Here is a 26422-nt window from a genome sequence, read left to right as displayed (position 1 = left end):
GAAGTGCCGGAGGGGGTTGTACCCCCTATAAATGGATTATGGAATGACGGTGTGAAACGACAAATTACTGGCAGCGATATCAGGAGAATGGCATAACGACTACATGCGAGCGAGGGGAGCGTGCGAGCTTGAAAATTTTGACATTTTACAGTCAAAAAACTGCCGTTTTATAGCTATATTCTATTGCTTTGTAAATTAAGGGGGGGGGGCGCACCGGCGCAACTGCTGGCAATTACTGGCAGCAACATCAAATGAATGGCATAATAATTAAATGCGAGCGAGCGAAGAGAGCGAGCTTGAAAAATTTGACATTTTATAGTCCAAAAAATGCCATTTGGAGCCATACTTTTTCGCTTTGGAATAAAGGAGGGGTTGGGGCGCAACGGGCGCAACTGCCGGTAATTACTGGTAGTAACATCAGGAGAATTGCATAACAATTAAATGCGAGCGAACGAGCTTGAAAATTTTGACATTTTACAGTCTAAAAACTGCTATTTGTAGCTATATTTATTTGCTTTGGAAATTGGGGGGGGGGCACACCGGGCGCAACTGCTGGCAATTACTGGCAGCAACATCAGGTGAATGGCATAGCAATTAAATGCGAGCGAGCGAAGAGAGCGAGCTTGAAAATTTTGACATTTTACAGTCCAAAAACTGCCATTTGGAGCCATATTTTTTCGCTTTGGAAATAAAGGAGGGGTGGGGGCGCAACGGGCGCAACTGCCGGTAATTACTAGCAGAAACATCAGGAGAATTGCATAACAATTAAATGCGAGCGAACGAGCGAGCGAGCTTGAAAATTTTGACATTTTACAGTCCCAAAACTGCCATTTGTAGCCATATCTTTTTGCTTTGGAAATTAAGGGGGGCACACCGGGCGCAACTGCTGGCAATTACTGGCAGCAACATCAGGTGAATGGCATAACAATTAAATGCGAGCGAGCGAAGAGAGCGAGCTTGAAAATTTTGACATTTTACAGTCCAAAAACTGCCATTTGGAGCCATATTTTTCGCTTTGGAAATAAAGGAGGGGGGCGCACCTGGCGCAACTGCCGGCAATTACTGGCAGCAACATCAGGTGAATGGCAGAACAATTAAATGCGAGCGAGCGAAGAGAGCGAGCTTGAAAAATTTGACATTTCACAGTCCCAAACCTGCCATTTGGAGCCATATTTTCGCTTTGGAAATAAAGGAGGGGGGGGGGGGCGCACCGGGCGCAACTGCCGGCAATTACTGGCAGCAACATCAGGAGAATTGCGCAACAATTAAATGCGATCGAGCGAGCGAGCGAGCTTGAAAATTTTGACATTTTACAGTAAAAAACAAACAAACTGCCGTTTGTATAGCTATATTTCTACGCTTTAGAATCTAAGGGGGCGCATCGGGCGCAACTGCTGGCAAATACTGGCAGCAATATTAGGAGAGCATAATGATTACATTCGAGTGAGCGGAACGAGCGAGTTTGAAAATTTTACATTTTACAGTCCAAAAACTGCCGTTCTTAGCCATATTTTTTCGCTTTGGAAATTAAGGGGGAGGGGCACCGGGCGGAACTGCTGGCAATTACTGGCAGCAACATCAGGTGTATTGCATAACAACTAATGCGAGCGAGCGAAGAGAGCGAGCTTGAAAATTTTAAATTTTACAGTCCAAAAACTGCCGTTCTTAGCCATATTTTTTCGCTTTGGAAATTAAGGGGGCGCACCGGGCGCAACTGCAGGCAATTACTGGCAGCCACATCAGAAGAATGGCATAAAGATTAAATGCGAGCGAACGGAGCGAGCGAGCTTGAAAATTTTGACATCATCTTTTACAGTCCCCAAACTGCCGTTTGTATAGCTATATTTTTTCGCTTTGGAAATTAAGGGAGGGGGGCGCACCAGGCGCAACTGCCGGCAATTACTGGCAGCAATTTCAGGAGAATGGCATTACGACTAAATGCGAGCGAGAGGAGCGAGCGAGCTTGAAAATTTTGACATTTTACTGTCCAAAAACTGCCGTTCGCAGCTATTTTATTATTTTTTTTCGCTTTGGAAATTAAAGGGGGGGGGGGGGGACGCCCGGTGCGCCCCTCCCCATGGATCCGCCACTGGTAGTCCAGGGTGTGGGTTTATGTTCATGACTGGGGGAGGTATGACCAGCGAGGTGGCGTCGAAGTGAGCAAGCGGGGAAAGGATGTCCAAAATCTGCACTTTAGAGCATCCCCTAAACTAATTGTGCGTGTTTGTTTGTGTGTGTGTATTATATACATGGAAAAGTTAGGAATTAGCCCAGGTCAAGTCTTTTTATTGGCAATGCAAGACATTTCTATATAGACTAGTATGTAAAGCAACACTGCAAAATGCAATGATCTAGCTTTGATAAAACGAAGCGTAAGGTACAAAGGTGTACATTCTACATCACATTGCGCAACATTGTAGCGACTCTTTGTTCGGATGTACTGAGTACACTGCGCACATCCTGCTTATATGCAGAATGCCAACCAGGAATCACAATCTTTTGTCGGGTCCGGGCTTTTGGAACAATGTTTCACACTATATACCTATTTAATTATGGTTAAAAGAAATCATAGAAAAATATCTTATTTCTGGATCACCCTTTGATTCAAAAGCAGTTTACTAACACTTGAACTACTATTTCGGTAAATCTTTTTCTTTTAACCAGCGGATTGGGAGGGGGCGCACCCCCCCCCCCCCCCCCCTCCGTAGTTACGCCACTGCTTTTGGGTGAAATAATTGGACAGATTTCTTGAATTCTAACAAAAAAGCAAGAAAATCTTTTCATCGCGGGAATTATGATTATGTGGGGTGGGGCAAATGGTGCGCTTGCCTTCCAATATTTTTATGGGGGCAACATTTTTGTTTTCTTTCAAAAGCAAGAAAATCTTCTCATTTCGGGTATTATTAATTATGGGGGGGGGGCAAAACTAAAATATGCTTGCCCCTCCATTTTTTTTTTTTAATGAGGCTATAAAGGCTCGCTCTTGGGCTGGCAATATGGATTGGTCAGAAGTAACGTACATAGACCCTACATACTTGTAAGTAGCACACGTACATGCAAACATGTATAAGTCGTCCGTATCGTACGGATGTACAGTACGGTCGATAAATAGTAAACACTGTAGAATACTAATAGATATGTATAAAATCAGTGCTGCCAGAACCAGGGGTGCGAATTGTTTTTGCCGACGATTTTCTTGTGTGTGTATGTCCCTGGTGCAAAATATGAAAAAAAAGAAAAGAATAATTATTTAGCGTCCGGCGTTGAGGTCGCTCGCAGACTGTTTTTTTTTTTTTTTTTTAAGGATCTGAAGGGGGGTGCGTTCGCACCCAACGCACCCCCCCCCCCCCCCCCCCCCCCTGGTGAGGCCCATGTAACTTTAAGGGCAATATCGTTGTATTCTTGTATAGGTGCCTACCGTTTTCTATACTTTGCATTTATTATCAATATTATATTTACCTGATTTATCGATGTATAAACAACTAGGGAAAATATATCTTCGTCTGACACTGCAAAGCTTGAACCTAAAAGCTAAATTGATAATAAATGATTAACTGACCATTAATTTCAAACTGATTTAACGATACCAATCATGGTGAGAGCTCTATACTGTATTGCAATATTATGATCGAAATTAATAATAAAAAAAAGAAATCAATGATAGACATCTTAAGTTGATTTTATTTTTCAGGATCATTCGTAAAGTGATAGGCCGCTATTTGTTTCTAAGAATTCATAGAAATCAACACATGATATTATTTGCTGTGCTGTGTGATTCAATATCAGTGACCAACCACTCTTTTTCAAGGCACGAAACAATGGTCAACAATATTGATCATCGGTACGAGGTCTCGCCCCCCCCCCCTTCGTCAGCTATCTATCTTGTCTACTCTTTGCTCTTATCTCTGTAGTTTCCTTTCTCTGCACCCTCCTCCTCCCCCACCCCCGAATTTCAACCTTGAGGGGAAAATTCCTGAAGCAGCATTTCCTAAAACTAAACTGGGATGGGATGTGCCTTGACAGTATAACCGGGCAGTCAAGTTATTATAGCATTATTTGCTATAAAAACATTAATTTCAACACTAAACTCTCAGGACTGTCAAATATTTTACGACACCATTGAACCTAAAAGAGGTTCAACCCTCTTCAGTAAGAGCTGCAATACATCGACTAGAAAGCAGCGACCTGCCGGGGTGTGGCAGCTTGGCCTATATGCCTGAGAGTAGAATAGCTCCATTGTCCCAGATGTGAGCTGCCCGCCCGCATTAAGGGAGAATTTTGAAGGAATCAATCAATTTCAAAACAATCTACATGCTCATCTAATATTACTTTATAATCAAGACATTCAATGATCAAACTAACTGATACTTTACATCATAAAGGCATCCAGTCCAGTATAAGTTTGTCTGACAAGAAAGAGTAAAATAGTACGAGTTCAATGGCACAATTTTGATCGAAATCAGATGAAAAATAAGGAAGTTATGACATTTTGAAATTTCGCTATTTTTTGGGGAAAAGTTCTTGAACAGTCAATACGAAAATGGCAAGGTGAGCTTGTCATTCCCTTACAACTTACTATAGAGTTGTACAAAAAATTTTGAAATTTCCAGTTTTTCACTCAAACGCAATAATATGCCCGAGGCTCAAATCCTCATCTGAATACCCGGGCAGAATTCTAACAGATCACTTTTCTGAAGTCATACAACCAGGAATAACATAATGTTTTAGACTTCAATGACAGAAACATTAACTTTTCGTCACATTTTTGTACACGATCAATGGAAAGTTGTGTGGGTATGATAATGGTTAGGTCACTCATTTGCATAAATTTTATATCCACTGCACAAGAACTGTTTTGCAGAAATCAACAAAACTTTAAAAGGTCATAACTTTCTTCTTTTTCACTTGATTTCAGTCAAATTTTTATTGTTGAAGTCGTAAGATTTTTCTCTTTTTATCGAACTAACTTATATTTGGACTGGATTTCTTCTTTAATCATTAGGTGCTTATTTACTATAAAGGCCCGACGGGTATAGGCCTATGACAAAATGAGTAGGCATACAATGCATGTGATGGCGTGAGTTTGAGTCTTGGCGCGTGCGTGCATCGTACATTATGTGATTAAAATAAACATTAACAGTAAAATTAACTTTACACCCACTTCAAAGGTACTGTATGTAATGATAGTGCATCCTAAAACGATTCTACCCTTTTTGCTTTAATTAAGGGGTGGGGCACCTGATTATATTTTTATTTAATAGCGCCATCTACGGTGAAATTGAAAAGGTCAAACTTTGGACAAAAGGAATCCCTGCAGGCTGTAAACAGGGCAATGGTGAGAAAAAAATTAATCATGTTCGCCAGGATCAGGAAAATATGTCTCTAGAATAAATTGCATGTAATAACTGATAAGTATACATTAGTGCCAGGATGAAATATTGATGTGTTTTTACATCCATTTAGAACTATATGTGTATTTATCTTGTTGTACGTAGAGTGGGTCTATCGCCAGCTGTTTAGTACGGTCCCATGTATCGATATTGGTGATGGTTGATTTTGTATACATCAGAACCAGTTGGACTCTACTAGTACCAACTAGGAATAGAACTGTTGCAAGGAGAGGAATCTTAAATCTTGACACTCCTTCGAGGAAATGAAGGTTGTAGACCGTATTCAATGTATAAGTATGTAATTGATATTTTAAAAAAGGCAGCTGAAGGTGTCCATGATCAAACTCTGCTCAGAGCTCGCTCTTGGTGTTCTGTGACACATCACCACCGTACCAGGCCACAGACAGTGCAGTCTGATTCATCATCGTGGTGTGTTCGTGTGTGTGTATACGTGTGTGAGTAATGAGCAATGCGTCCATGACATGAATACCCTTTGCACTGTAAAGGCCTGATAAAAAGGGTTGGTATAGGCTTTACTGGCTAATACGTGGGTCAATCCACGTCAAATCATCCAATTTTCAGAAAAGTTGTCACCCGACCCCCTCTGATTTTCTTTAAAATCACACCAAATGTTCCTCAAAGTGTCTGACGGAAAATCCCAAAATATTTTGCCCCAAGGTCAATTGGTTGCTAAGATACAGCCTCACATAGCAACCAATGCGCATTCCAAAATATTAGTTAAAAGAAAATTATGCATTTTTGATCGATTGTGATCGCATAGATATTTATGCAAAAGTGCTCATTATCTGGAAATTGAGAGAACTTTATAGTTTTTGCGAGAAAAAATGACTGTGATGCGAAATTGACTTTTCGTTAACGTGCACGAGGTCACCGAAAATGGTGTTAAACGTTAATTTTGAAAATTTCAATGCATATTTAGAGGCTAATATCTTCCACATTTCATCACCTCAAATTCTAAGATATTATGCTGTTGAAGGCTTTGACTTGCTCAGTAATTTTAAAAAAAATCAGCGGATTTGTGCTCACCGTTTTTACGGAGAGCGCCCTCAAAGTTGACAAAAATGAAAAATGCATCAAATTCAAGGTCACGGGTCACCCTTCGTCCCACCTAGGAATGGCATCAATTTTTTTGTATTGATAGACATTTACCTATATGTGACTGTGCACCTCAAAACGAACATAAAGTCGCACACACTGATTTTGCGTGAGGACTGAAAATAAGTGAAATGGGTCAACCTAGCCGAATTTGACTTTTTCATATTTTCTGAAAGAGCGGGTCTTCTTTTACATTATGCTAAAATGTGGTATCATAAAACGGGCAGGAAAGTGTGTTTTTTTAGAAGTTTATCTCGAACATTTTTGGTAGAATAGTGTGATTAGGTGTGTCTTTAGAATCCCTTTTTATGCCTTCGCCACGAAGTGGTGCCGGAGGCATTACTATGTATGTTTTCGGGTTGTCCGTCCGTCCGTCCGTCCGTAATGAATTTTGTGGACAGGGTAACTATCAAAACCTTTTGAGATATCCTAATGAAACTTGGCGTGTATGTGTATTAGGGGGTGAAGTTGTGCCTATCAACTTTTGGGTGCACATGCTCAAGGTCAAAGGTCAAAAGGTCAAGGTCAAATGCTTAAAATTGCACTATTTCCCCCATATCTATGCAATGCCTGAAGATATTTTCTTGAAACTTAGTGTATACATGTATTATCCAATTAAGATTCTTTGGTGAAAGTTTGGGGTCATGAGGTCAAAAGGTCAAAGGTCAAAATGTCAAGTAAAATGTTAAAATTTCACTTTTTTCTCTGTATCTTGGAAATTGTTCAAAGTATTTTTATGGAACAAAGTATACATGCATGTACTGACTGGCAGTAGTTAGCTAGGGAATTTGGGGTTCATGGGGTCAAAGGTCAGGGGGTCAAAGGTCAAGGGCAATACTTCGAAATTTTACTATTTTCCTTATATTTATGCAATGCCAGCAGGATTATTTTTTTGTAAACTTAATGTATGCATGTATATTACCCACTAGAGATTCTCTGGGATTTTTTTTTTTTTTTTTGCCAAGAAGGTCAAAGGTCAAAAGGTCAAAGATCAAGTGAAAGTGCCGAACTTACTACTTTCGCCATATCTCGGAAGCGGCTCAAGTAATCTTTAAACTTAGTACATATTTATGTATGTTCTGCCTGACAGTGATTCTCTTATGAATCAAAGGCCAGATGAAAATGATAAGGGCAATTCCGCAGTTAGGTGGATATGACATGGATAAAAGAAATGTGCCTCTTTATCTTACTCTTTAATTTAGGTATCAACTAATGCCATGGGTGTTAACCAATCACTAAGGTCTTTCAAATTCAGTAGATTTTATTTTTTGTATTTATTGATTTTTGCGAGATCTAAAACCATCATTTAGAATGTACATGTGGGACTTGGGATGCTGAAATTCACTTAAATGCCAATTACAGTGGGTTTCCTCAAATTTTTGCTAAAAGGTAAAAGATGAATACATTTAAATACTCCAGAAGTCATGTGACATTTTGTCAATTACAAAAGGGTGAAATGACCTGCGGAATTACTCCGGACAAATGTAACATTACTAACCGTAACGTTACTAACCATGCATTTGAGGGTCTAGCTAATAAATTATCGGTCGAACTGCTAAAAATATTTGCGTGAACATTTGCCATGATGCAATAATTGAAATTAATGCAACTCTTTGTTTGAAGTAACTTGAAATTTTGCACACTTTTTGTTACACGACATTGATATTTTTGTCATGTCCTTTTTTCGTAACGTTACTAACCAGCCCTTTTAGTTGCCATAGCAATTCTAATATTTATTGGATTGTTCTCATTCTTTTCTATATCATAGACCTGGGAAGGATGAACATGTTTTAACATGATTTTGACTTGAAATGAATAAATGGTGATTTAGTAATAAAGATAAATATCTAAATTTCTTTAAATGTAACGTTACTAACCGCGGAATTGCCCATATAACAATTTACTGTTCAATACAGAAATTGCACTTTTTCTCCATACCTTGAAAATTACTCAAGTGCGTAAACTTATGAAAGGGTCAAAGTCGGAAGTTAAAGTACATGCTCTCCTATTCATCCAATTAAACATTATAGGTCAAGGAAGGTAAACATTTGATACATTTGTGACAAACATGTCATTTTAATATTTTGCCAATTTTGTGAAAATGTAATCACACATTGTCCACATGTACTATAGACCTATTAGGAGAATCGTGCATTATGGCGGAGGCATACCAGTCGCCATAGCGACATTTCTAGTTCATTTCTGAAAAACCTTGTCCACACTCTTCACTTTCAACTCTAATAACTTTTGAAAGGATAGTGCTACTGCTTTGAAAGTTGGCATTAATTATGGACAGAATGTGTTAATGAGGCATGCTTAATTTCATTTTAATCTGATAATCCTTTCATTGTTGTTACTCTGGTGGTTTACATTCTGTTTTTTGTCCCATTCATCGCACAGCCAGCACGGTTTGGTAAAGATTGAGCGCTTGAATAGACACTGTACTTCAGAGCCTCTTTTCTCAGTTCACACTTTTCCTTAGTTTGTGCTTTCTTTCCAATATTTAGATAGGTTTAAGGAGAGTCCATTTGATTTGAGTTATACATCATTTTAAAGCTTAAAGTCTGCTCTTTCAGAATATGGTCTTAACTAAAAATTCATGTCTGGCGACTTTTTGTTTGTTTTGAGGTGCAGGGTCACATATTATCTTGGGTTACCAAAGAAATTTTGCTACCGAAATGTTAAATGGTAAATTTACCCCACTGAAAATGGTCGTAAACGGACAAATTTCCATGTAATATCACATATGGCCTTTTTTATGATCAGTGGTGTAACTTTTGTACTCGGAGGGTCAAAATTTCAAACAAAATATTTTTTCATTATTCTGTTTGATTCCTGTTGGAAAGTGTTCAAATTTTTGAAAAAATAACATTTCAGACCTTAAAGCTGAAGAGTTATTGGTGTAATTTAAGGAAAACCCTGGCACCTGAAGTAAATTTAAGCAAAATTTTGTTTTCATGAATTGCACCACAATGACAAAACTCTGTAGTCAAACTTCACCATGCAAAGTTTATATGTTTAACAACAATATATAGTTTGTGAATCAAAACTATTTGGGGGTTGAATATAAAGTGAATTTAAAAAAAAATATGTGAGATTTATCAATTTTTGGTAAAAATACCAATTGACATGCAATTTTTAAGATTTTAACTATCTATTGGAGGGCAAGCCAGGTCAAACTCTATACTATAACAAGTCTTTAAGAAGGGCTACCTTCCTATGTAGGTTAAATAAAATTCCAATCATTTCTTTAAATCTTAAATTTTTCACACATGGATGTTTCGGAGGTGACAGTTAACATAATAGAATGTTTCGGAGGTGACATTAATATTAACACTCAGTTTTTCGTAGAATAAGTGACAATAAGACAAAACTTCTTCTTTTTATCAATGTTTTTAATAATTATAACTCGAGAACAAGAAATTAACTCTTGTTTCAAGCAGATAAACCACACAGAACAAGTGTTTTTTTACACTTCATTAATTAGCATGGGTATCCGGTAGTTTGCCATCCATTTGGACGAAGGTTGTAAGCTAAATATTGTAATCTGAAGAAACATGGCATTCCATTTTCTACCTTAAATTGAGATAAGGCTGTGAGATCATTTTAGTAATGTTTCTTTGCTCTCAGAACATTTTATTCCACAACACCAGGGAAGAATCACTTCGTTTCGGAGGTGACATTCAATGTTAACATTGTGTTGAAATATTCATTTACAGTAAGAATATGACGGACATAAGCTAGATATTGTAACCTGAAGAAACATGGCATTCCATTTTCTACCTTAAACTGAAATGAGGGTGTAAGATCATTTTAGTAATGTTTCTTTGCTCTCAGAACATTTTATTCCACAACACCAGGGAAGAATAACTTTGTTTCGGAGGTGACATTCAATGTTAACATTGTGTTCAAGTATTCATATAGTATGTCCCCCCCCCCCCCCCCAAATTTACAATTAGACTTTTTCATTGATAGCGCCAAATATGATTAAATCAGCTAAAATCTACTTTGGGGTCTTAAATCATAACATCTTAGCTCTATTTTGCAGAAAGCCCCAGTCAATTTGGTTAAGTGGTCTCAAAGAAATGTGGACTGTTATAAAGGATGTCAGGAGTCTGATTCTTCCAAGTTTAGCACTTAGATGCTCTTGGAACTGCATATTAAAGGACAAGTTCACCTTCATAAACATAAGGATTGAGAGAATGCAACAATATTAGTAGAACACATCAGTGAAAGTTTGAGGAAAATTGGATAATCGATGCAAAAGTTATGAATTTTAAAAATTTTTGTGTTGGAACCGCTGGATGAGGAGACTACTACAGCTTGTGAGTCATATGCGTACAACAGTATAAAGAAAATGTAAAAGAAAATTCAACATATTTTCACTTTTTTCGCATAATAAAAGAGCTCTTGACTTGCCTCTTTCTAAAGGCAGGGGGAATAATATTGCCCATAACATTTGTTGGTAACGAGTCAGGGGAATGTGTACTTTTTTCAAAAGATGGAATTTTGTGAAATTCTCTTTATATTTTCCTTATATTGTTGTACGCAAGTTATTCATACACTGCAGTAGTCTTCTCATCCAGCGGTTGCTGCACAAAAATTTTAAAAATTCATAACTTTTGAACGGATTGTCTGATTTTCCTCAAACTTTCAATGATGTGTTCTACTAATATTGCTACATTCTCTCAATCCTTATGTTTATAAAGGTGAACTTGTCCTTTAATGTGTAAACACAATATACAGAACTTGGAGGGAAGGGATTCCTGACATGCTCTACAAAAATCCTCATTTCTCTTTGACCTCTGAAGCAAATTGAATGGGGTTTTCTGTAAGGTGTGGGCAATGAGTTATAGTTTCAATCCCTCAAATTGTATTTTAGATTGATTCACTATCTTTAAAGTTATCGTTGCGGAGGGTACCATTGTAATTTTTTGGTGGGGACATAGGTTATGAATGCCAAAAGCAAAAATTCTTATTTGACTTGTATTATGTTTTTGTTTGCACATAGTATTATAAATAGATTAATTCAAGGATGTTCATGAATTCTTCATCATTCTTGATAGCCACCATACAAATGTTATAATACTGGTGAAAGGTGTTTGGTTCATCTGGGATAAATTTTCTATATACCAGATTCATTTAAACTGTCGACATTACTAAAATATATTTTATGTATCTTTCTGAATTGCTTAAAAATTACCTGCAAATCATATATATATTAGTCACTTTTGAGAGTAAAAAGTATAAGATAAGAAAAAATCATTTTATTGTTTTGGAGGTGACACAACACAGAGACAACCCAACTTCTCAGGTGTTAACTAATAATATATTGTGAACATTCATGTCTTTCCTCACGGCTTTAATTTTCAAATATAAGCTCTTTCTTTCAGTTCTTACTTGTTATTTTGTGTAGTTATTCTCTTTCATGATAGTGGATACCAGCTCATATTTTGTTTTAGATTGTAATTCATACTAATCTTTAGCAAGTTTTTACAGTTTGGTTAAGACAACAATTTGTGTTTCCCAGCTGAAGAGAGCAGCATAATGCTTTTGTGTGAACTTATGGGGATTTTTTTTTTTTTTTGTTCAGTAATTTTCCCCATCAACTTCACAGAAGGTCCCAGACACAGACTGGTCTCAAATAACCCTATAAGGGACCGAAAAAGGACAAGTTCACCTCAATAGACACGAGGGTTGAGTAAATACAGCAATATTAGTAAAACACATCAGTGAGAGTTTGAGGAAAATAAGGCAATCCGTTCCAGAGTTATGGATTTTTGAAGTTTCTGCTCAGTCAAAGCTGAATGAGAAGACTTCTATAGCTTGTGATGTCACACGTGTACAAGGATATAGAGAAAGTATCAAGAAAATTCAACATATTTTCACTTTTCTTGCATAACAAAAGAACACTTGACTTCTCTCTTTTGGAAGGCAGGGTGAATAATATTGCCCTAACATACATCAGTAGCAAGTTGAAGAAATGTGCACTTTTTTCTTAAAGTAAAGTTTTGTGAAATTCACTTATATTTTCTTTATATCGTTGTATGCATGTGACATCATACACTGTCGTAGTCGTCTCATCCAGCAGTGATTGCATAGATACTTTAAAAAACCCATAACTTTTGAATGGCTTGTCCAATTTCCCAAACTTTCAATGATGTGTTCTACTAATGTTGTTGCATTCACTCAATCCACATGTATATGAAGGTGGACTTGTCCTTTAAGAAACCATTTTCTTTTCCTTGAAATTCCAGTACTTAAAGCCAAATTCTAAGATAAAACATAATAACAAAACAAGGTAAACACGTCATCAAAATTATATTGAGATAGAACTACAAATCTTGTTTTTGGATCTTTCCCTTTCCAGTCCTGGTGACTTGTTCCTCTGTTCACTTTAGTTGTCAGATAACTTCAATAATCTTAAAAAATACAATGTCATAAACAGTTGGCTCAACTTGGAAAATGTAATAATTATTGTCATATTTAAAAAAAAAAAATCACATAATTTTGTTTATGATTACCACGTTGTACATGGAAAAACAACAACTAAGAATTCAAGAACAAGTTGTGCACCAGCTATAGGCATGTGGCCTTTTTGTGGAGTTTGCTTATTTTATGATTTTTTTAAGATTGTGGACTAGGGCATGCATGAACTGCCACATGTATCACTTTGGTATCAAGGGAATTCTGGTGAGCTAGGTATACAAAAGTCACTTCTATTGTGATGATTTTGTAGATATTAAATGTATTTGAAAATGTTGATAGATAGTGAAAAGGAACTGAAGTCTTGCCTTTCACTATCACATAACAATATGGTGTTAACAAACAATGTCACCTCCGAAACACAAGAAAAAGCAACCTACATGGAAAGCTGTGATTGGTAAATCTTCACAACTAAATTGCTTAAACTGGAAATCAAGCTTCTAAGATGAAAGCATCTATATGTTTACTTAACTAAAGCAGGAGAATTGATCTTGATTACAATATTATATATACAACAGATGGGTGTATTTTGTGCATTCTCTTTGTTAAAAAAACTGAAAAAATGTAAATTTCCCCTAAAACCTACAGTATAGTAATAAAAATAAGAGTGAGAGTGTGTTAGTTGATTTCTCCACTTTTAGACTTATGTTACTAAAATAAATGAAACCATTGGTGTACATAATATGGTTTCTCTTCAATATAAATGAGCAAAAACTCTTGTTAACAGTGTTTTGTCACCTCCGAAACAGTAATTTTTAGTTTTTATTAGATTCTTTATTAATATCTAGAAAATTCTTACTTCCTGTTGCCATATTACTATTTTCATCCAAAAGAGATTCCTGTCAATTGGACAGAATCAAACAAAATTGCTTTGTCTTCGAGAAATTATCAAATATAATACGCTTGTTGTTTCGGAGGTGACGATTGTTTCGGAGGTGACAAGTGTTAACGGAAAATTGTAAATTGTTCCGAAATGAAAACAACAGGCTATATTTCTACTACCTTCCTTCAGAGATAATGTGAGGGGATATGTTACATTTTTGTAGATGTAATGTATAACTGATGTCAAGAATAAAAAAATCAAATACATAAATCTGTTGTCTCGGAGGTGACAGAAAAGTTAACGGAAAAGTTGAATAAATTTATAAACACTCACCAAAAAATAATAAGCTATTAGAATCAAATAATCTTTGGATCGAAGTTAAGTCAGATTGATTACTATTCTGTTTTGATGGAAATTAGCAAAGTTGAATTTTATAATTGTGAGCAAGAGCTAACTCAAAAGAGGGGTTAATTGTTAACGGAAAATGTCACCTCCGAAACATAAAGTTTGGACAATTTCAGTCTTTAAAGAAGACAAAGCAGAACCTGGTAAACATAATAGTTCTTAATGTTGGATACCTGTCTATCACCACAACAACAAAAATAATGAAAAGGAATAAACAATTTAATATGCTAGGTCTGACAAAAAAAGCCATGTCAGAGTGCATACACCAAAAGTGTTGGATTTCAAGCATGTAAGTGCATGCCACATCTGAAAGAAAAAGAGAGGAAAGTTCATTAAGGTACCCAAGGTAGACACTGTGGGTGGTAAGTTTATGAGAAAAAAGAATGCATATCTGTCAGTGTATAAGAAAGTTATACATCAATTAGTGCCAAAACCGTGTTTTACACCACTGATTGTAAAAATGGCCATATTGGGTTGAGAGGACATTTTAAATGTCCATGCTTTCAAGATGAAAAGCCGTAGCCCTGTGATATTTGCTGTAGGGGTAGTCTGTAATACTTATTTTAGTAATATATACCACAAAACACTTTTATTACATAATAATGACCTTGAAATTTAATCTAAAATTTGATAAAAACAATAAGTCGCTCTATTTTCCTCATTGCACTGCATGTACAAATTGTAATATGTGTTTTGAATGACTTTTCACAGAGCAATATTTCAAGAATTATGAAAGCTGACAGCCTACCATATTAAGGTTCTAAACTATTTGTGCTCTTCTTTCAGATCTAGTGTCAATTTGATCATGAATGTTATACCCTTGACCTTGAAGTGCTTCTAAAAATAGCTCTGTAAATTTGTTAACTACAAATTACACACACAACAGGTGTTTTATGGCATAACATACTAGTGATTCTTTCACAAACACAAAAGTTTTTATGGTGTAAATGTTGTATACTGGAATAAATCTATAGGTTCTTGCAAGATATGTTCTATTAATTACTTTGTTCTGACGATGACCCTGAATTTATGACCTTCAAAATCAGGAGAAATGTCTATTCCTGCCCATAAAGACCTGTATTTACACTGTAAGTACATAATTATAATGGTTGATATGATGGACATTGTGCCAAACAGATAAGATTCTTATTCTAGCCTGTGAAAAGCAAATTAAAAGCACTGAGAGTCTTCTTTCTGAGGGGATTTGTTCTGTAACTTATGACAATTCAAAAATCATTTCCATTCCTATGTATTTTCTTATTTTTGGTAAATTTGTTATGTATTTCTTTGTTTTTAATTTTCTACAGCATATTTTTTTTATTGGAAATTGTCACAGCCCACTTTTTCTACCATAATTTGAATAGAATTAATCAATCAAAGTGATAGATAGTAAAAATGGTGAAGTTTTTATGACTTTTACCACAAAGCACTGTTTTCCATAGGAAGTGCACTGAAAATCACTAACTATTACTGTCCCCTATTGTGATTGAAATTGAGGGTCATTGTCAGAACAAAGTAATTAATTGTAACATATCTTGCAAGCACGTATAGATTAATTCCAGTATATAACATCTACACTATAAAAATCACTAGAATGTTATGCCATAAAACACCTGTTGTGCGTGTAATTTGTAGTTAACAAATTTACAGCTATTCTTAGAAGCACTTCAAGGTCAAGGGTATAACATTCATGATCAAATAGATCTGAAAGAAGAGCACAAATAGTTTAGAACCTTAATATGGTAGGCTGTCAGCTTTCATAATTCTTGAAATATTGCTCTGTGAAAAGTCATTCAAAACACATATTACAATTTGTACATGCAGTGCAATGAGGAAAATAGAGCGACTTATTGTTTTTATCAAATTTTAGATTAAATTTCAAGGTCATTATTATGTAATAAAAGTGTTTTGTGGTATATATTACTAAAATAGGTATTACAGACTACCCCTACAGCAAATATCACAGGGCTACGGCTTTTCATCTTGAAAGCATGGACATTTAAAATGTCCTCTAAACCCAATATGTGATATTACATGGAAATTTGGCCGTTTACGACCATTTTCAGAGGGGTAAATTTACCATTTAACATTTCGGTAGCAAAATTTCTTCGGTAACCCAAGATAATATAGGTAAATGTCTATCAATACACAAAAATTGATGCCATTCCTAGGTGGGACGAAGGGTGATCCGTGACCTTGAATTTGACGCATTTTTCATTTTTGTCAACTTTGAGGGCGCTCTCTGTAAAAACGGTGAGCACAAATCCGCTGATTTTTTTCAAAATTACTGAGCAAGTCAAAGCCTTCAACAGCATAATATCTTAGAACCTGAGGTGATGAAATGTGGAAGATATTAGCCTCTAAATATGCATTGAAATTTTCAAAATTAACATTTAACACCATTTTCGGTGACCTCGTGCACGTTAACGAAAAGTCAATTTCGCGTCACAGTCACTTTTTCTTGCAAAGACTATAAAGTTCTCTCAATTTCCAGATAATGAACACTTTTGCATAAATTTCTATGCTACCACAATCGATCAAAAATGCATAATTTTCTTTTAACTAATATTTTGGAATACGCATTGGTTGCTATGTGAGGCTGTATCTCAGCAACCAATTGACCTTGGGGCAAAATATTTTGGGATTTTCCGTCAGACACTTTGGTGAACATTTGGTGCGATTTTAAAGAAAATCGGAGGGGGTCGGGTGACAAGCACTGGATGATTTGACATGGATTGACCCACATCCTCTCCATTTGTCACAGGTAAGATAGAAATAAAATTCTTCACAGAACAGAAGGAATGAAACAATGGTTGTACCGAGAGAATGGTCTTGATTCATGATTGCATTACTTTAGAATTACTAGTCATTTTTTTTTTTTTTTTTTGCCCAATTAGTCACTGAAACACCTGAAACTGCCTGTCGTATTCCTCCCTGGAACACTTGAAACCGGCTTTCAGTTGTTTTTAATAGCTTTATGCTTTACCATTTTTTTTTTCACACAACAGCGAATATTCAATTCTTGATTAATTTGAAATAGATTAAAGATCAACAAAAGTATGCTGGTATTACTTTTGTGACACGCCATTACTATGGTAAAGTCTTGATAGGCTTCCAAATAATGATATGAAATGGAAAAAAAATAATAATGCAGCGAGCTATTTCACATCATGAAAGTTGTCGAAATGAGAGGAATATTGCTTTTAGCCTTCAGGGAACCATAGGTCATTATGTACAGAATCTTCAGTGGCTAAATGGTTAAAATTCTTTGTGTGCCACAGTGTAAATCCCATACAGTTGTAGCACATCATTATGAGACAGCAATGCATTGTGCTTTTTGAAAACTATCAGCTTTTGGAAGCCATCATGCGACTTGTATGGAAAATGCTGGAAATGGAGGACAGCAAAATTGTCTTCTAGAAAATTGCAAGCTTGGCCGTGTGTGTGTGTGTGTCTGGCTTTGTATTTGAGCAAAATTTGCAAAGCTGGAATGCCACTGACCGAGTTGGATAAAATGTACTTAAATTGGCGACATTGATCACAACAGAGTCCTTTGAACAAAGCTGGGGTTTTTTTGTCTTAATGCTGAAACCATAGTCTATTTATTTTAGTAATTTGCATCGATACAGTCAGGCAGACTAAGGACCCCCCTGATGTGACTTTGTGGTTATTTGTCATTTTCCTCTTTTGTGGCAGTGTGTTCAGTGACACGGTGCCTTACTGTAAGTGCTTCAAAGTTTGCCATTATCATTGATGCTGTAATCATGAACACTTTTGTGTTAATTCTCTTTTAACTGACATTAACAGACATGCAGCAGGCATTCATTGATCCTGGTTACCGCAAGCCCAGTCTGACCTGCTACTGACGGCTATTGATGGCCACCATTTGATGTGGCGATGAATCGTGATTGCAGCAATGCAGTTAGTTCTCTGAGAGTGCCGTCAACAACAAAGAGCACCATGGACATGTTGGTGCTGGATCTCAGCATCAAACCCTCAGGCATCAAGTCTGAGGAATCTTCGGCTTCAGCCGGAAATTTGCAGCAGTTGGTTGAGCAGAATTCTGAGGGATCGGTGGACTCCAGAATAGGCAAGAAAGAGGCTTTTGCCATTAACAATTCAAAAGACATGCCTCTGGAAGGAAAGATGACTTCTCAGCGTGATGGAGCTCAAGAGAAAGCCAGTCCTGAAGATTATTTGCATGATCAGTCAAGGCAGGCGAAGAAAACTGAGACCATTCCTGTGAAATTGGAGGCTGGCCTCAGCTTTCCTGAATCCAGTAACTCTGCAGTGCTGAAGGGAGAGTCGTCCAATCCTCCATCTCTGTGGCAAAAATCCCAAGGCCTCTTCCAGAGGGAGCATCAGTTTAGTGTGGCCAGTCCATCAGAGCAAAGACCACTGAGTACAACGCTTCCAATCCTCACCATCCCCAAGATCAGGCTTCGACAGAATCGCAGTGGAGAATGGGACTACTCCCACCCGCCTCTCCCCTCAGAATCCTCAGGCCTGAGTGTGGGAGGATACGCACTTAAGGGTAGTGGCAGTGGTGGGGTATCTTCAACAGTGCAATACCAGAACTGTAGTCGTGGCAGTAGAATGCCCAGTAGAGATGATAGCACATCCAACTCAAGTAATATGGTGAGTATAGATGTAGAGATCCAAATCAGTATGATGGCACTACATGTAGTACCCTTTGCCCACGTGTCTGTGCCAGCTATGCTCATTCATTCAGTGTATAAGTCGTCTGAAAGTGAACAGGTAAAAGTTTCCCCTTCTTGCCATGTATAATGATCATTTCTGTGCGCTGAATCTTGTTAGTGAAGAGGAAGTTGAAGAAATGAGTCATACTCCACCTGGCATTGCTATGCACATCTATTGATACTTGTCACAAACTGAAACATGACGGTCTCTCCTCTTAGAAGAGAAAATATGACCGAAAACAACAAATTCAAGTTTTTTTCTCACATTCATACGTCAATCATGCAAAGTTTACAGTCGGCAGTATTCTTACCAAGATAATACCAAGACAGAAATGATATTTGATATTAACTTGAGATCTTAGTGCTAGCATAATTGTTATTTTCATCTTTGCATGCTTTTACCTCAGCATTTCCACTATCAAGTCATCTCATAAGTATGGCATGAGAATCTTTGTGCTAAGAATTCAACAAGGAAAAAAGGAATGTTGATATACTGTGTGCAGTATAACAAAGTTTATCTGATACCATGTGTAATTTCCTTTTAACTAGGCCAATAACAATTTATATTTTGCAAGATGTCTGCTGAATGGAAAGAAGTTTAACATTGAGAGCAGTGCAGATATATAGCAACAAAAATGGTCCTTATAAATGGTACCCCGTCGTACTTAGACAATTTCTCTAGCACCAAGTGAAAACTTGTGATACCCTTAACTTTGTACCAAACATGGATAAAACAAACAAACAAACAAACAAACAAGCCAACCACTATGCCAGTAACAAAGTCATATTTGATGAAGTAGAGCAGTTTTCTTGCAGTGAGCAAGATGCCTCCAGTATCTTATGCAATTATTATAAAGAATAAGATAGGTGTGCCATATACACATTAAATGATCCTTCATTGTTTTTGATAAAGTTCACTGAACTTTACCATTTGCTGATGATAAACCCTTAACAATGTCTGTTCACTGTGAAGTATTTCCCAATCTAAATCAAATAATGCTCCACAGTAAATTTATGACTGTAATTTACATGTTGCAATGACTTTGGCATTATCAGCTGAAATTTTGTAACCATGGAAGTAAGTTTTAGAATAATTTCTCCATTCTTTTCAGTTATCTTAGAATTTACTGCTTTCCAAATGGTATTACGAGTGAAAATTGGGGTTGAGGTATGGAAAACAAATGATTTAACTTGGTGTGCGCTCACATAAAATTGAAATCTAGTAAATGGTGCTGCTGTGAAAAGTTCCTATTTGAAAAATGTGCTCTCTTATGCTTGTTGTTCCCACAGGGGGAAAAAAAACATTTCACACAGGTACATGTTCGTATCATTTCAAGTGCAGCGTCCCCTCCTTATACTTGATAGGAAAAAAAGAAAAAAAATGTTACAACATAGTAAATATTCAGGTCCCCAAATTATCATCTACAAACCTTTGTGTGCTCTACTGCTTGGTTCAAATGAAATTTTGATTTCATGAAAGAAAACTGCCGGTTCCAAGGACTTTGTTATCATGCTTTTCCCATACATTAACACTTGCTATTTATTGCACTTTTCACACCGTCATTCATTCTGGTAGCAGGAGCCAAGACAAAATAGCAGTGAAGACAGCATTCGCCAAAGTCCTCCCCAACCTTCATTGCTTCAAATGGCCCTGCAGCATGGCTCCAGTCAGCTGCAAAGTGATGGCCTTCCAGAGACACAGGTATGTCAGAAAAACCCATGGACCTACATCTCCACTTGCAAATCATTATGTCTCTATGTTTTATGTATATTCAGTTTACCTTGCCGTGCTCTAATAATGAGAAGTAATTCAAAGACTTTTCATTTTGGTACTTCTCATTCTATTTAACATCTTTTTGTTAAAGCACAGGACAGCACTTGCCTCTCAGTTTTAACCCTAAAGGGGCTGGGGGGGGGGGGGGGGGGGGTTGAAGTTACATAATGTTTTGCATATGCATGTCTACCAAAAAACAGCTCAAATTCACGATGTCGTGTGCAAATCCAATGCAAATTGTGTTTTTTGGTGAAATTGATATAAATTAGATTATTTCAACTTTTACCCAATGAAATTAATCAATTCTAGTGTAGATAAGCCTGAAAGAGTGCCTGCAACAAATTTTGGCAAAAAACAATAGAAAACAAAAGGTCGAAAAAACAATAAAATACATAAGAAATTAACAAAACAATAAAAAACAAAAGAAATTGATTGCGATTGCGCTATTTTTTTTACACGAAAATTGTTTGATGTGTCTTGAGGAATTCTGACACAAAAATTTAGCAATCCTCCAGTCTTTTTAATGGAGTTATAGGTGAAAATATGATTTCATGCACAAATTTGCATAATTGATTTATTAAAAATAGAAAGGTAATATATTTCTATTGTATGACCATGTAAACTTGGAGTTGCCATCCAGCTCTATCTTCAGGCAAAATTTCACTGCGATCGCGCAATCGGCGGCCGAGATCTGAAAGGGGGGGGGGGGGGGTCAAATTGACCCTCCCTCAGTAAAAACTTGGTCTCAAATAGCCCACTTAGAAAAGGGTTAAGGTATTGTTGTTTTTTTGTTGTCATTGTTTTCCCTTTTTTAAACTGTGTAACTGGATTTTGACATCCCTTTCATGCATGTAAACATTTTTATTTGCTCTTAGGGTGTGATGGTCTAGTGACTGCTTTTTGTCGTTTTGAAATGTGAAATGCTACAATTTGTGCTCTTGTCCATACTGTACGATTTAACCAAAGTTGAATAAAAGTTGGGAAATTTAAAAGAGCCTTGTGAACAGTTGTCACTTCTTCAGTTCCAATTCACCTTTCTCTCACAAGTTTGAAATATCACAGGCTTTTTTTTAAATGTATATTTGGATGAGGTCTTATGTGTACGGTCTACATGTAGGGACATCCACAATAGCCAGGCAACATTTTTGTTTTATTTTGTTTTGTTTTGTCTTGTCTTTTAGTGAATTTCATCTCTTCCTTGTAAAATGAAATTTTGGCAAATAATTGTGTATCAGGCAGTGCTCAGTGGATATATTGTATGTGCATACTTCAAAATGTAAACAGTAACAGTTCAATTAAGCCATAACAAGAACAACAACAAAAAACAGGGTTCAGATACACACTGTATAAGTATGCGTAGATCAGCTGTTAAATTGTGAAGGCTAAAACCCCCATCAGGATGGGGGAAGATTTCAAAGAAGCTCAAACACCAAATGGCCAGGCAAGGAGCATCAAATGCTTATGACGCTGAGAGAACAAATTATGTTTGATAACATTAACTGTTGATATGTACATTAGTTTGTGCTTGTTATGTGCCTGTTCCAAGTGACCCATATGGCATCAAGCGCTCATACTCTTTACTTTGTGTATTCTAGCTATTGGCGTTAACTGTAAACTTTACTATTGAAAAGAAAAGAGATCTGTAGAAAAGAAAAAGGCTGTGTAAAAAAAAAAATATCTCACACTACAAACAGGATGAACCATATTATAATTGATCTTGTAAAGAGAGGGCTTCCTATCAGCTTTATGTGTATGCAAATTCTAACTAAAGCCGCATAGTGGAATGTATCTAAAAATTAAGGATAATGTTTATAGGGAGGTTCTTTTGAGTTTGAACTCTTTCTCTGTCATGGCATGTGAAAGGGCAATTCACTGTACTTTTAGAGGATCTCTCTCCCTTAATTCATGACAGGAAGTTAAAAAGAAGAGGAGTGTTGATCGAGTTGGAACATGCCCAGTCTTGCCCATTAACCCAAAAAACCTCAAGGAAGCAAAGCACAGGAACATCAAAACTCGTGACAAGCAGTATTACCAGTGCCAGTACTGTAACATCATCTACACTCAGCCAAGGAAGTTGGAAAGACACTTGAAAGACACCCAGGGCAAGGCGCCCTACCAGTGCTGCTACTGTGATCTCTCATTCCCAACAATTGGCTGCCGGCGATTCCATTCTCAGTTGCACGAGGACAAGACGATGCCATGTCCATACTGTCCCAAAATATTTAATGAGAAGCGCAGGTATGAGGATCATGTGAGATCGCACACCGGGGAGGCGCCATTCATGTGCCAAGAGTGTGGAAATGTCTACCGCACTAGAAGTGCACTTCGCATCCACAAGCGCACCCATGCCAACGACAAACCCCTCCAATGCCGGTTTTGCCCCAAGAGGTTTATCCGTATTGGCGATGTACAGGTGCATGAGAGAACTCACACTGGAGAAAAACCTTACAAATGTGGAATATGCCCGAGCTCATTTGCAACTAGCAGCCAAGTTAATCGCCACCGGAGGACTCATTCTGAGGAGCGCCCCCACCATTGCTCATATTGCAATAAAACTTTCAAGAATCCAGACTACTTAATCACACATGAGAAAATGCACCTTGGTCACAAACCTCATCATTGTAAATTTTGTCCCAAAATGTTTCGAACGCCAAGGGAATTGGTACACCATGAAAGAACGCACACCGGGGAAAAGCCATTCCAGTGCAATGTTTGTGGTCACAGGTTCTCCAAGAAGACCAACCTTAAGCAGCATGAGCTACAGCACACAGGAATAAAGGCCTTTTCTTGCTCCAAATGTCCAAAGTCATTTTACAGAAAAGCCAGTCTTATGTGGCATGAGAAGATTCACCAAAACCGAGAGCGGTTCCTGTGCAAGGAGTGTGGGAAATTGTTTTTCAAGGAGAGCTCCAGAGACAAGCATGCCAAAAAAGCTCATGGAAACAGCAATGGCTGTGAAGGCACCAATGAAGAACAACATGGAACTGAAGAAATTGAAAAAGAAATAGATCAAAGTTATAGTCAGGCTGAGAAGAACGACATCGAGGAAAGTTCTTCTAGTTCCATGCTGCAGAATGCGGTGGACAAACGGACTCCATCAAAAAATACTGTAAATGATGGCACTGATAGCACTTGTGAAGAATGTGGTAAGACATTTCTGGCTCGAAGGTCACTACTAAGACATTACAGAGCCATACACAACAGATACATTTCCAGAAATGGGGATGGGGATTCCCCAAAAGTAAAGAAGCATTTTTCTTGCCGCATTTGCTCCGACACATTTCCAACAGACCACCTGAGGCACGTCCACGAGGCGTCACACTCGAATTTAAGTTTTACCTGCGAACAGTGCAACAAGGTCTTCTCGACAAGACAGCTTCTTGTCAAGCACCAAAAAGTTCATTCGGAGGTGAAACCACATGTTTGTGAACAGTGTGGACGAGCTTTCACAATCAAATGGTATTTAAACCGGCATATCAATATTGTTCACTCAGAAGCTTACACCTACACCTGCACCATTTGTGGCAAAAAATTCAAAGCCAAGACAGCTCTCAGCGTTCACATGCAACTCCACAATGTAGACGGGAAAATTTATGAGTGTGACCAGTGTGATTCAGAGTTTCATGTCAAGAGATATCTTGCCAGGCACAAACGTAAATATCACCGCAAGGAGAGAGCAAAGCCAGAAAAAGTAGGCACTGTCTCTCCCTTAAGCGGTGGAGGAGACGGTGAGTACGCTGAGCTTCTTGATATCGAAGAAATCTCTGATGATGGCTTCGACATCACGACTGCTGATTCCAAGTCTGTGTCAGGTGTATTCCTAAGACAAATGCTGTCCACAAGATCTAAATTGGAGGCGTTTGATGATGCTGAGGAGCAAGGAGAGGGCTACGATGTTCCCAGTCAAAACAGAAACAGACAAGAAAGTCCTGAAGAGGAGAAGAATAATGATGGAGCCTCTGACTCACATGGTGACACTCGTAAAGATGATTCTGAATTAGGCGTGGGTACAGTGGATGATGATGTGTACAAGGAGGAGAATTTGGGAGAAGAAGGAAAGGATAATGAGAAGCCTAGTGTTAATACTGAATATGAGGAGGATGAAGACGTTAATACCTCTGATTCAGGGACTCTTGACTTCCAAGGAGATGATAAAAATGATGAAGACTATGTTGTCGAGGAAAGCATGTCAGACATCGATGACATGTGATACAACATAAACACAAAGATTGAAATTAGAGTTCTATGATATCAGGTAATTTATTGTGCTTGTGTAATGTATATTTGCTTGTGATCGATGATATCAGTCTGAAAACAATATCAACGAGCATATTTTTGCAGAATCTATGAAATATCATCTCATGAACGAAGATTTTAACATTCTAAGTTATTGTTACTTGCCAATATTATGTGTGACTGGATTCAATGATGCTGACATTGCTGCAGCATAAACATGTAAGCTTCTACAGTGTATGATAGATGTAGAGTCATTATCAGATTTACATGAAGGGACTGATGGAGTGCATTTTGTTTATTTATTTTGTTTATTATTTTTTTGTTATTATTTCTATTCATTCATTAATTTATTTATTTTTTAATGTTTTCATTTATTTTCTTTATATTTATTTTTTGCTAAACCCACATACATGGTACATCGTAGTTTTGGTACTCCCACTGTGTCTGAAATGGTGAACAAGTACAGTTCACACTGTTATAACGAAATTCCAGTTACAATGAAGTAAACATTTAGGTTGCAGCATCATCCTCTGCATGTAATATCTTGCTTATATGTTTAGTTATACCGAAATTTTGATGTACCTTGTGTAATGGACAAAAAAGAATTGCCTGTCCCGAGGAATTCGTTATAACGGGAGTCCACTCACATAGCTATCTATGTGTGTAAAATGTTACCCCTAAAAATAAGGAAAGGTGAAGTGGGAAGCACCAGAAGAGGAGAAAGGGGAGATTTATGGAATTGTGCAAATGACAGCAAATGGCAAAACTATTTTAACTTAGAGCAGGACTTGTATTTTTGGTCATATACGTACAGTTGTACGGTGAACTCCCGTTGTAACGAACACGATTATAACGAAATTCGGGTTATAACGAAGTAAAGATTTGGGCTGCAATGTCATGCACTCTATGTATTTCTTTTGTTTATTTGTTGTAACGAAATTCAGATATAACGAAAGAAAACTGCCTGTCCCGAGGACTTCGTTATACATGTAACGGGAGTCCACTGTATGTAATTTATAGCCAGTATGTTGCAATTTTGTACAGTACCGTCATGTATCAATTTAGGTAGAGTCACATGTGCAACATATTATTCTAGTCACATCCGTACCCTGGGAACGAGACGAAATGTGAAATATGAAATATCCAGACCTTGTGTCGATATCTAATCATATGGTTTAGGAGAGTGTTACACTGAGTCATGGCATTGTTATCATTACATGTACTGTGATTATCATCGAAATCGTCATCAGGCGTCGGTATGTGTTTGAACATTTTGGAACTGAAGGATGTTCAGAGAAGATGATCAACCTGTTACAGTGAATGTGAATCGTGAAGTTGATGAATAAAATGGAATAGTTTCATGTCCAGTGATTTATGAAAATTGGCCCCTGATATCCCAAAGAAATTTGCTTCCCCTTAGGGTTAACCCGTTTAATGTAAAGGAGTAAAACCGACACAGCGATGGGAAAAGGATTGTTGAAAGTTAGGGTGG

General features: G+C 37.2%; 1 protein-coding gene across 1 annotated transcript; it reads left to right on the top strand.

Annotated features, from left to right (window-relative positions):
• Positions 1-5301: 5301 nt before the first annotated feature.
• On the top strand, positions 5302-24904 carry LOC139741111 (uncharacterized). Its single transcript, XM_071651700.1, has 4 exons — positions 5302-5335; positions 18028-18858; positions 20497-20622; positions 22607-24904. Exons 2-4 carry the CDS (start codon positions 18118-18120, stop codon positions 24902-24904), a joined length of 3165 nt encoding a protein of 1054 aa, XP_071507801.1. The 5' UTR covers positions 5302-5335; positions 18028-18117.
• The last annotated feature ends 1518 nt before the right edge of the window (positions 24905-26422 follow it).

Source organism: Diadema antillarum, unplaced genomic scaffold (genome assembly GCF_040938485.1).
Source record: "Diadema antillarum isolate AM-2024a unplaced genomic scaffold, OU_Dant_1.0 seq00000903_RagTag, whole genome shotgun sequence".
NCBI classification, from domain to species: Eukaryota; Metazoa; Echinodermata; class Echinoidea; order Diadematoida; family Diadematidae; genus Diadema; species Diadema antillarum.
This window is presented reverse-complemented; position numbering and strand designations above follow the sequence as displayed.